We start from the raw sequence: 12415 nt of genomic DNA, 5'->3' as shown, positions 1-12415 counted from the left end.
CCCGGGGAGAGGCCGGCCCGGCGGGGCGCCCGGCCCCCCAGGCTGCACCGGAGAAGGCGAAGGGAGGGGAGCTGGGTCAGCCCTCAGGGCTTCGTGTTTTAATGGCCTCTTGCTTCGAGAGAGGCCTTTCCTCAGAAGAGCGCTCGGGTTAAAGCATCCCAAAGGTCCGTCGTTTCAGTGCTATATAACGGGAACTTGGGCGAAGGAGAACACTTAGGCTGTCATAAGCAAGAAAATGTTGTTCCCTAACTTTATTCGCGCTGGCTCTTTGTATCTCTTGTGACAGAGGCGCCCACCGCATTGGTGTGCGCCACAGATGTGATTTTCCCCATTTTGCAGTGCTGCTGATATTGCAGGGCTCCCCAACACAACCCTTAATGCAGAAGGCAAGGTTCTTGTTTCAGCTAGGTCTCCAGTGTGATTTAAGACTGTTCTGTGGTTTCTTCAGTGCAGTGAAGAAGCACTGGCAGTCCAAGTAGGCTATGGAGGAAGAACAATTGTGGGACTGCTTTGTGAATCATGCCAGGTTTTTCTGTGGTCAGTTTAAACTAGTCTAAGCTGTTCTGTTCTAGAAAGTATCGATCCCAAGAGGTTACCCTCTCCAGCCAGCACAAGCACTTGTGTTGCTGCCCAGCAAACCCGGAAAGAAGGGTGAGGGATTTCAGCCTAGTCTGTGTCCCTGTCTGGTTTGCGGCACAAACGTTTGTGCCTGTGCAGTACTGGGGTGGTGAGACGGGGAATCGCACATCGGAGAAGGGGCAAGACTTGTGTTCAGTGAGAGTATTAGTAAATGTTAGTTCAAATGTGGTGAAGTTGCCTTTAAACTGAATGTCAGCTGCAGGATTACGAGGAAATAGCTGTGTTGGCCTTACTGCTGTGCAGCAGGGTTACAAAGTAGTAATCCTTAAGATTTCCTTTTGTGGGAGGGTATCTTTACATTTTAAGAACTGACTTCCAACATATCTTTAGAATGAAGAACAGAGGTACAAGGAGGAAAAAGATAAAATGTTCAAATGTTTGAGTATACGTTTCTATTTATACACGTGCTTTCTTTAAACTGGGTTATAAACATCTACAAAGTCACATGGCAAGTCCACAGCATAACCAGGAATAATATTCAGGTGTCCCAGCTGCTGGTCCTGCAACTTACCCCAATTTTTTTTCATGTTTAGAAATCTTAGTCTCACAGCATAGAGGAAGGTTAAGCAGTCACAATACTCTTCCAATAGCTATCTTTTTTTTCTTTATCTTCTTCCTCAGAGCCTTCTGTCACAAACACTTTCACCTCCACATCAAAGTCTCAGTGGAGTCCTGGTGAAACAACACATAATTCGAGATCCAGTAAGGCTTTGGAATCTCTTAGGTGAGTCCTGAAGAGCCAGTGTACAGGTGGAGGAGGGGAAGAGGTCTTATTTAGTAAGAGTATTGACTTTTCCTACATTCCTGAAACGGAAATAAAGCTGTTCTATTTTTGGCTTTGGGAGCTGCGTGTGTTTTGCAGGGGTTCTAGGCTTTTGTTTGGTGACAGACATGAACAATGGCACCTTTCCACAAGGAGCTCAGCGTGATTAAGTAAGCGCTTGAGTCATTAGCCCTAAAAGCTAATTTAAAAACTGCAGACTTCAGAGTAGAGAATCTTTCTCTGCCTCATTAGCAAAGCCTAATACAAAAATGTCATTCACCTTTGTCAGAAGTCACATCGTATGACCTTGCTGAAAGCGTTGCATTGGAACAAGTTAAAAGTGTATGTTAGAAAATGTTGTCTGAATGCGTAGAGCAAAAGCACAGAAACGTAAAACAAAGGCAATTGTTCTTGCTACCCTCTTCAAGTTGGGAAGATGAGTTTGCTGATGCCTTTGAGATTTGAACAAAACTGGTCATGGCTATTCTGGCCCATGTGGGTCTGGTGAGCTTGGACTGCTTTACCTTTGAGAGGTGTTTGGGGTTTTTTTAAGTTAAAATAAAAATACATGCATAATCTTTCAAATGGCAGTGAATCCTGTAGTAGAACTAGCAGGGGACAAGCAATGCAGTTTCTGGGCTTACTCTTCTTTCTGGAGCCTTCACAAAAGACCATGGGAAATGGAAGCTGCTGTCCTTGAGGCAGTTTTCCTTCTGAACTTTTTGCATTTTCCTGGTGAAGAAGTCTTCGCTTATTGTTTTGTAGCAGCAGCTGTGAGTCTTACTGTTTGTAGCCTTACTTTCTTGGCTTTTACTAGAGTACCCTAACAGCATTTACTGAGAAACCTGCATTTAACTCCAGCACATGCATTTCTTTCCATAAGCATTTACAATTCCTTGTGTGAGGCTGTTCTCAACTGACTGTGCCAGTGTTAACTATGGCCTTATGCCTCAGGAAATGTGTGCATGTTTCAAGACTGAAGAATTTTCTCCAAATTATTTTCTTTGCCACATTAACGTGATTTCTAAACAAAGCCATATTTTGATTGGATTGTCAAAAAATATATATTATATAAGGAAACTGAAGGAGTCCGTCCTTCCCATTACTCCCTCTGGTGAGGCTGTCCCGTTTCCTTTGCACACGAAGCAAGCTGTGCACTTGGGTGGATGTGGAGCTTAGCTCTTCTTGCATTTGGAGCTCGCATATATTTCTGCCATCCTCAGTACACCTCTCTCACTCTCTCCTGAGGTCTTCTGGTAGTAACTACCTCATTCTGCTTGCCTGCAGGTAGCACTTACTGGTTTACTACTTCAAGCTCTCAGGGGAATAACCAGAAGAATGGAGGATTCAAAAAGAAATCTCCACAGGAGGATGAGGGTATGTATGTGCCAAAAAGATATTTAATGAAACAAACTGTATGCCTGTGAGGGGTAAGGGTAGACAGCATGGAAGATCCACCTTAATGCTTCTGTCTCCGGGTATTGTAAACCTGTACCTGTAACTTACCACCTCTACAAGCCTATAGCAAAGAACAAGTTTGAAAGGGTATATTTTGGCTTAGATGATGGAATACTAAGATTTAAGACAGATGATGAAACTGATTCTCTTTCTGTGCTGCTTTGCATCCTATGCAAATAACTTCATTGATGTTTGTCTTAGTTTGGCTGCTTTACAAAGGGGAACAGTAGTATTAACTGAGTTTTGGGTTGGAGGTTTTGTTATAGAGCATTTTGACTTTATAAACTTGTATTAACTAAATTTCTTGAAGCTGAGTTCTGGTTTTTTTCTTATATTTCATTTACCTTCCCTGTAGATGTGTCTCTACTTCTAGTGATGCACAGAGCTCAAAGTTAAAAATAGATTGCTTAAAGAGTTCTTAGCTGTGTAACTAATGGCACTTGCTCAGAATTTTTTTTTTAAATCAGTCTTCCTAGATACTGTTTTTTTTGTATTCTTACACTGCCTAAGCCCCAGGCATCCCGTGATACAGGACTTTTTGAAAATTAGTTTTATCTCGCTAAATGTGTTCTGGAACCTAGGGATCTATGTGGTGTGCTGGATTATGCTGAGAAGTAGAGGAGTGCCCTGTCTGTACCTTAAGGTTAAGAGGGTGAGGAATTTAATGACACTAATGTGGGGTGGGGGTGCAGGGGAGTAACTTTAGTGCACTAGACAAAAACCTTGTGTAACTTCTGACAGACAGTGCTCTGATCCTTGTAGGAGCCACTGTTATCTTCTACCAGTAGGCTTTCATCAAACATTTTTCAAATAGGAGCAGATTTGTGGGTGTCCCTTCAAGTCTTGGTATTGTTGTCAACTTTCTGCTATTTGTAGATTGACAACAGCTGCATTCCATTTAAAAAGTGTAATTTGACTCTTCCACTTCTGTAAAGAAAATTCTTTGCTTGTTTGTGAGTACATGCCTCCCAAGAACTGAAGTATGTGCAGAGATTTTCTAGGCTGTGGGTACGGCATGTTTTCAGACTCTGTGGTGTAGATTTTTAGCTGTGAAGTCCCACAGCTGATGGCATGTCCTGTACCCACTGGCCTGGTGGGGCGGTTTAAGAAAGGTGTCAGAAGTGGGCCCAGGTGAAGGTCTCATTCTTCTGTGTTGTCAGTAATGCTTGCAGAGGCATAACAGACCTGAGCATTTTCTTCATTTTATGACATTAGTTGATGCTTGCAGAGGCTGGTGGTGTCTTGAGTGTGTTTATGGATGTCCGCTGTGCTGCTTGTTTCCTGGACCTTTGATTGGGGGATAAACCTGTAGATGAAGGGCTCCAGATCTTTGTACTGTGAGTCGGAAGGCACTTAGCATCATGCTTAAGTCACACAGTTTGTAATATAATTTTATAAATTATTTGATAAACTTTTACCTAGGTATCATCAAATAACGTAATAGCTTGGCTTTTCCTTTGTTGTGCTTAAACATAATGGTCAAATCCTCTTGGACTAACAAACTATTGAAGCTAAAGCAGTCAGCTGCTGCTGACTTTTAGCCTGACTTGTGTCATTGCAGTCTCTTTAAGGTGAGAGCAGTGGCTTTGCCTGTTTGATCCATTTAACTGGGTTGAAGTCTTCAATGGGATGTGAGTGCAGGTATCGTGGAGTCCTCGTTAAGGAAGTCAGAGCTTAGAGGTTGGGACCCTTAGTGTTTGCAAGACCACACAGGGTGACTGAGCATAGCGCCTTGAAGTATTGTAGCTGTTAAAATTAGTAAACAGTAACATGCCATGTTCAGTGGACTCTTTTCTCCTGTGATTAATGGATAGCTTGACTTTGGGAGGTGGAATGCTAGCCCATGTCTCCAGGGGAATACTTGTCTCTGCAGTAATTATTAAAAAGAACTCTTCAAACTGTCACTGCAGCCCTTGCAAGATTTTAATCGGAGAGTTCAGATTTGGGGTTAATGGCAAATCATTGCTTCATGGAGGCTTTTTGAGACTAAAAAGCTGGAAGTATTCCCACAGCTGTTGCTTGCAAGTGTCACATCCAGTTACTGGTTCTCATTTACTGAATATTGTGGGGTAGTTTATGGTGCAGTATGAATGTTGTACTGTAAAGATAGTCACACTTTACATAAGCTTAGAAATAGATTGATTTTTGTCCTTAATTGAATGCAGAGTAGAGGAAAGCTTTGCGTTGCCTTCTAGCTTTCTAGAAATGGTCTTTTTTCCTGAAATTATTCAGCCGTAGGTTAAAGGTCCTAGACAAGTCTAATTCCTAGAAACTGGAGAAGTTGTTTGTGTCAAGGTATCTAATGGCTAGCTTTTACCCTGTGGTGATCTTGTGATCGTATCCTCAGTTATGTGTGCTTTAGAACATATTATAAGCATCCTCACTTTTCTGTATTAAATTTCAAAATGCTTTAGCAATAGTTGACTCTGACATCTCTCAGGAATTTCCATAGTGATAGATGGACTTTCTTGCTGTTGTTACTCACTTTTCTAGAGTAGTTTCTTTTCTATAGAGAATCTTTTTATTTGCAACTTGGTCAGCTTTTCAGGATATTGCCCAGACTAAGGCCTCTATCGTACTGTATTTTAATTTTCTTTAATAAGACTATAGTGGATGTCATCCTGCAGCTTAGTGATGAATTGCTTTGTTCTAATAAAGCTGGATTTAGCAGATAACACGGAAGTGAGGAGATGGCATCGAAGAACAAAGTGGATGGGCTGGTCGCAGTGTCTGAGCTTGTCACTGTCTTTTGAAATTATGACCTTATCTGAAAAGCTGCATTGTTTCTATTTAGGAGCAAGCCTTTCCTGTTAAATGTGGAGCAGAGCTAGGAAACGAGTGAAAAATGATGCTGTGTATCTGAAGGACAGAGTACTTTTTTTAGCATCTGACTGGGTCATATGTTTGTCCCTTGGTTTTGTTGCAGTATGTGTAGGGTCTAATTGGTGGCTAGTGATAAATGCTAGTGTCAGAACATTTGTTATGAATTTGCAAATAAATCGAATCTGGGCTGCAGCAGGCAGATGCACTAGCAGTCCAGTGGCGCAGAATTAATTTATTTCTGGGTGTAGAATAGTATTTATGTATGCCATGTTGCTGTTGATGTTAAATTGTATATCAAGAATAAGTGCTAAATTATATATTGAAAACGTCCACATAAAGCTGGAAAGAGGAGGAGATATTTGTTGTCATCTTAACAACTCAAACACTGGCTAGCAGTTGACATTGAACTGTACTGTGGCAGTCCTTTGCAGACCACAGAATTTTAAATTTGCCTATGCAGTGCAAAAAATGTTGTGAGTCTGAAAAAAAGGTATGGTGGCAAATACTTGAAGTAAACCATTCTTTTTTCTCATGTCATCACTTCAGTATGTCGCTAGTACAGTAAAGATGGGGGAAAGCACATCTAGCATGGGAATTTCTCTTTTATACAGAGCCTTAATGTGGACAAGTTAGCAAGCCTTTTTAAACGTGAGGTTAGTTGTATAGCATGGGAGAAAATTTTGTTAAGCAATGAGATTGATTTGCAGTTATTTATATGCATAGGTAGGCTGCATATTGTGTCTCCTGTGCTATTTCAGATTTACTTCAAATGCAGATTTTTCTTAGGTAGTAGAAATGTTGTTGGTCTTGTGATACAGCATGCCAGCAGATCAAGAGCTCACCAGGAAGCAATTACCTCTTATAATACTGTGCTATGTGATTTACCAATGACACTATGACTCCTAATATTTTCCGATGGATATGTTAGCAACAGCCTGAGGCCGAGGCAGTGTAGAAGCATGTTACATAAGAAGTGGGCTATAGTCATTAATGAGTCTGATTTTTAGCAACAAGGGTCCAGTGGCTTTATTTGGCCTATATCCATATTAGGCCAGGCAAGTGAGATAGTCTGTCACTTTAGAATAGGATGACATTTGGTGGGATCGTAAAGGGGCTAGTGGACTGTGACCACCTGAAGTCTCCCGGACCAGGATTAGACTGCCTTAAAACAGGAAATGCTGATCAGAGCTCTTCAAAGTATGTCTGAGATTGCTGTCTGTCTTTGTACGCAATCAATAACTTCTGGAAGCGAGGGGCTTGCTTTGGCTTACTGATGCTTCAGTTCTTCCTCTTGCTGAAGCAACAATTAAAGTGAAAGAGGTGACCCTCCAGCATCTTCTCTGTGTACACAGTGCCTCACTGCATGGCTTTTGGGATATTGGGGAACAGCTGAATATAGCCACAGCAATGTGATGCAAGCAGATTTTTTGCTAGCAGGATGCAAAATTTGCCTCCTTCCATGCAACTGTTAGGTTTACATCTGAATGCTTGCTCTTTCATAACCAGGCTTTTGACCTGGTGCTATTTCATGTGTACAGCTGGGGCCCTGTGGTCTGACAGTCTAGAAGCCAGAAAGGTCTGGGAAAGTAATGCAATCCAAAAAACTGACTCACTCGCATAACCTTAGGTAAGTCACACAACCTCCTTTGTGAGCCAAGCCAGAAAACTGCCCGTGCAATGCATGTTAGGTGCTGCTTCTGAGTCTAGTCCTTTAGGAGAAACCAAACATGCAACAAAAAAATGCCCAAAAGGTACTGTTGTGTTAATCTGTCATTTAATCGGCCCTTCTTTGGGTCAGAAAGCTCCACAATAACATGCTTGTATCTTTTTTTTTTTTTCTCTGATATCTTTTTTTCTAAAGAGGATGAGAAACGCAGGAAAAGGGAAAATCAGATGCATCTTGAACGCTTACGGGCACTCCTTATCATAACTTTCATAGTGCTGATGTTTCGATTCACGGTCAGCGAGAACAGAGAAGGGACCAACATTTCCTGGAATTACTTTGTGAATGAGATGCTGGCAAAGGGGGAGGTCCAGAGAATCGAAGTGGTGCCAGAGAGTGATATTGTGGAAATTTATCTGCACCCAGGAGGAACTCCTCATGGACAAGTTGTGAGTGACTTTCTAAAATTGGAATGAATGACCTTAGATTATACTGTTGAAAAGAATTGAATTACTGAATATATATGTTTGGTAAAACTCTAGCTGGTAAACTTGCTCTTTGTTAACTTTTCCCTTTCTTGTATTTGAAATTCAGGCGACTTTGTTACTCATATCAACCTGGAAACTAAAATTTTTAGTTGTAAAAATAATTAATAATGGCCTGGAAGAAAGTCTTAACGTATATCTAAAAAGCTGGGAATATTCAATAGTTTTTTCTACTGGCTCAGTCTGATATGTGAGGTGTCTAGAAGATTGTAAACTCTTATTACTAGATCTTGTTTCAAAATTTTTCTCCTGTTTGAATTTTAGTTTTAAGTGTTTTGTCAAACTCCATCAGACTTCCTTCCTAAATCTTCCAAAATGGAAACAAAGCAAAGTTTGATCACATGCTTACTTCAAGGAGCTGCCACTAAGAATCATTACAAACTGGCTTGAGAGATTAAAATACTGTTCTTGGATACATCCCATTTTGTTTGGTGACTTACAATACATTTGCAAACTGCTGGATTAAATTAATTTCTGACAAAGATATAGAAACAAGGTCCAAGAAGTCCAAGTGGAGCACAAGACACCTTCTTCCCAGTGATGTAGTTTTCCATATATAGAACAAAATTTTCTCTGAGCCTAAGGTGTCAGTATAACTGGGTTCATAAGTTATAGGCTCAGCTTGCCTACAGAGTTGTTGCACCTCCTTGTTTCTAGAGAGCTGAGACTTAATTCTTGACTTTTATGCTTTCATAAGGTGCTGAAAAGACTAGAGGTGTTCCTAAGTTCGTTTGGAGCCCTAGTGTCAGTTACCTGCTCATGAGTTCATTGATGCAGTATCAAAGGGTGTAACATAAGGCTAACTTTTATCTGACCTGTCCATGTTGTGCACTTCTGCTCATTGCTGTATCCTTACACTACAATACTTACATGCTGCTTTTGATTGCATGTCCCCAGAACGTTACCCTGTTATACACAATGCGGGTGGCAAACATTGACAAATTTGAAGAGAAGCTGAGAGCTGTGGAGGATGAGCTGAATATTGATGAGAGAGAGAGAATCCCTGTTTCCTACAAGCATCCTGGCTTCTATGGAAAGTATGATATAAATTTGTGTTTACTGTTGATCTTATATTAGTGGCAACATCCCTCACTTGGAGAGGAAAGTCACTTTCAACTAGATGTTATTATATAAATATAGAACAAAAAAGTGGTCTCAGTTTTGGAGCACTTACCCTATCTTACAGAAATCGGAATGATGTAGATGTACCTCAATGTTTTCAAAAGCGAGGGTCCCAAGAAGGTCTCTGGAACTGCAGCATGCAGCAGACCAAAATGTTTTCGGTCAGTGTCAGCAAGTCTGAGAAAAGTCTGTGTTCTTGCATAGCTGAGCATTTTTTGTCCTTACAGTCAATTACTCAAGTGCAGAGTGTGACAGAAATCCTAACTCAACAAGTGATGTTACACCCTGGTCTGTGGAGAATGCTGGTGGTGCAGTAAGCCCTCCCTCGTTAAAATGCTTCAAGGAAGGCCTGTGGTGGTGGTTCAGTCTGTAAAAATAAACACCTAGTTTTGGCCTGCATCTCCAGCAGCTGTAGATCAGAGGACGGCCTGCGCTGGTGCTCACTCCAGCTGTGAGCCACATACTGAGCGGAGCAGCTTTGATGCTGGTGTACAAAATCTCAATGAGAGGAGTACTTCTGTTAAACTTACAGCCCTCTTCTGTTACCCGAAACCAAGATCCTTTGGTTAAAAAAAAAAAATGCTCAAAGCTTTTAATTCTGAAATAAGTAATAATGAATGAGAAGGGGGAAGATCTGTCAAAAGACTATAGAGTGTTGGCTAGGCTTTATTCTGTGCTTTCATATGATGCACTAGTGTTTTGTGGTCATTTGCTGCTGAGGTGGCTTATTTGCCCTTCTGTTAAGACCAGTAGCTTGTTTTTCCAAAACAGGATTTATGGGGTCCAGAGTACAAAACAGACCTGTGAAGCTGGCTCACTGGGCTATTGAACAAGTCCAGCTCCATAACTGATGGCTGTTACATTGCTGTAGAAAGATGCTTTCCATAAGTGTGGGGAGAGACTCCCAGCGTTTGGAGAGCTCTCGACTAATTGCTTATTCTGAAGTACTAACAGAGAGTTGTAGTGTGGAAGTCCGGTGTGCTAAGTAAAGAAATCCTGATTCCTGACAACAGATAGCATCATGCTGCTATGGTTATCTGCCAAGATGGCCTGGTCACCTACTTGTACGCCATGCAGAGCGCATCATTTGCTTTTAGTAGCTCAGGGGGTTTGGAGCACAGTGGCTTTCCCCCTGGAGGTAGGGATGGCCAGTGTGTGTAATTCTTCTTCCCAGGCACCTAACCAAAATGTGAAACAAATGTCATGTTCATATATGAATGGATACCTGGACTGGATTTTGTGTAGTTGCTTGTCCTCTGAACAACATTTGCACATTTTTAATACACGGTTTATATGAAGGTAAACTTTTTTAATTGATCATGCAGTATGAGACCTTTAGTTGAAATTCAAAACTTGCCAATTTTTTCAAACTTGTGTTTAAGAGGAAGAGTAGACTGAACAGTTAGTCAGCCACCAACACAAGCTGCTTCTCCTGCCCCTGAAAAGAGATTATTTTTTTTAAGAGATATTACAGAGTCTGAAGTCTCTCAGGAGACTTGATGAATGTCTGGAGAATTCAGAGTCTCAGTCTGGAGTTTGAACCTGTGAGGTGCAGAGCACTTGAAGCTTGGATTCAGTTTACTCTGAGATGTGGGCACTTCATGTGTTTCGGAATTAATCCTGTTTGCGTAGTTAACAAACTGAAGGTGACTTTCAGTTTCTAGTGTTGCCTAGGATCTCTCACTGAGAAGAAACAAATGCAGCTGGGTATATAGCACATGCTGGTCCCCTTGCTTTGGTAAATCATGCCTCTGTGAGAGATTGAACACGCATTCCTAGTTTAAAGATAAGACACAGAAGTGTGGCGAGACCAGATGATTTCACAGACATGTGAAGCAGAACAGGGTCCCACAAATCTCAACCTGTCATCTGACATACGATCATTTCTCCTCCTATTGAAAGCGTCCTTTGTTTAGAGCTCACAGGATATTTGTCCTCAGCGTGTTTGTCTTGTAACTATATTAGACCTGCAGTGTGATCTCTGCTCCTCATCTCCCTCCTAATGCAATTGGTATTGCAAAGAATCCAGAAAATTGATTATATTGGTTGCCATAGCACTTCCTTCTGATATAAAGGACTTCTGAGTGACTTGACCAGGGAGGGCTAACCAGACTAGGTAGAGCAGCCTCTTAATAGGAGATGCCCACTGGGATTTCTGCCAGGATTAAGGAAGTTAGAATCTTCCTAGTGTTGCCGGATGCAGGTCTTCTGCAGTGAGCTCCCTTTGAATGGACTGCACACCCCACTGGATTTTGCTCTGGGAGTGATTTGACTGCCTGAAGGTCCTGTTTGTTTTGTAAGTAGAAATGCCTCTGAAGGGGATGGTGAGGTCGAATTTCTTCCACAGCTGTGAGCAGTATTTGCCAGTGTCCTCTGTTTAACTTTTTAGGTTATGTAATTGTTGGGGGTTTGGGGTTTTTATTTTTATATATATTTTTTTATATATATATATTTTTTTATATATATATATAAATAAAAACCTGTGAAGGTTCTGGTTTCTTAGTCATGTCTGCTCATTGCTGCACTTGCAGCCTATATGTCAGGACCTTTAAAATACTGAAAATAGCTATGTTGAGTAAGATTTACCAAGTTGTGGCTGAACACTTCAATTTGTACCCGTCTTGCTTTTGTCCTTTTAGTGATGTCATTTCCCTGATAGTGACACTTGTGGCTGTGTCCATGTTGTGGAGCATCTTCCGCCTTATTAGGGTTGCAAGCCGGGTAGGAGGATTCAATGCCTTTGTAAGTATCCTGGATCTTGATGTTGTTTTGCAGCCTGTGAGTAGTCTTGTCTTCTGCTGGCCTAATCTCCTCTTTCCCCAGCAAAGTCAATGCAGAATGAGAATTAACTGGTGCCAAGGACTCTCCAGTCTTGACACATCTTGCATCTTTTCCTGTCCTGATCATCTGACTAGATTGTACAGTAACCAGCCTTAGCTGAGGCCCTTTCTTTCCCCAATGGTAGGAAGGGCTGAGCTCAGTGAATTTGCAGTCCAGTTTGCTCTGCTATTTTCAAAGCTTGTTAATGAGTTGCAGCTGCAGATGGTGTTTTTCACTGGGTCCTGCCAATATGCCTCCCATACAGCCAGAAGAGGAATTGCTGCTTTCTGCAAAATGAGTTCTCAATTTACAAAATATGTTCAGATTCTGGATTTCATTATGTGCTGGCCTGTTCCACTCATGCCACATGCCTCACTTGCAACATTAGTCAAATCTCTTCCACGCTTGCCTTGATCAGCTGATGAACCTCTGCAGAAATCGGCCCAGGGTGCGCTGCCATTGACCACAGGGTTTTGGGGATTCAAATATGGTGTGTTCAGTCCCTTGTTAGATTTCCCACTTGGTCTCCTCTGCATTTCTCTTCTGGCTTTGGGATTCTCTTCACACAAAGGAGTGCAGCTG

At 41.5% G+C, this 12415-nt stretch overlaps 1 protein-coding gene across 1 annotated transcript in view; it reads left to right on the top strand.

Annotated features, from left to right (window-relative positions):
- SPG7 (spastic paraplegia 7 (pure and complicated autosomal recessive)) overlaps nt 1-12415 on the top strand; it is a 41772-nt gene that overhangs the window by 8949 nt on the left and 20408 nt on the right. Inside the window, exons 4-8 of the mRNA XM_010579563.1 lie at nt 1261-1363; nt 2690-2779; nt 7545-7795; nt 8789-8928; nt 11653-11755. Coding sequence (XP_010577865.1) covers nt 1261-1363; nt 2690-2779; nt 7545-7795; nt 8789-8928; nt 11653-11755 — 687 coding nt within the window. The remainder of the gene's footprint in view (nt 1-1260; nt 1364-2689; nt 2780-7544; nt 7796-8788; nt 8929-11652; nt 11756-12415) is intronic.

Source organism: Haliaeetus leucocephalus, unplaced genomic scaffold, assembly GCF_000737465.1.
Source record: "Haliaeetus leucocephalus isolate CR32 unplaced genomic scaffold, Haliaeetus_leucocephalus-4.0 Scaffold668, whole genome shotgun sequence".
Classification (NCBI taxonomy): Eukaryota; Metazoa; Chordata; class Aves; order Accipitriformes; family Accipitridae; genus Haliaeetus; species Haliaeetus leucocephalus.
The sequence above is the reverse complement of the archived record's forward strand: the minus strand, read 5'-3'. Positions and strand labels throughout refer to the sequence as shown.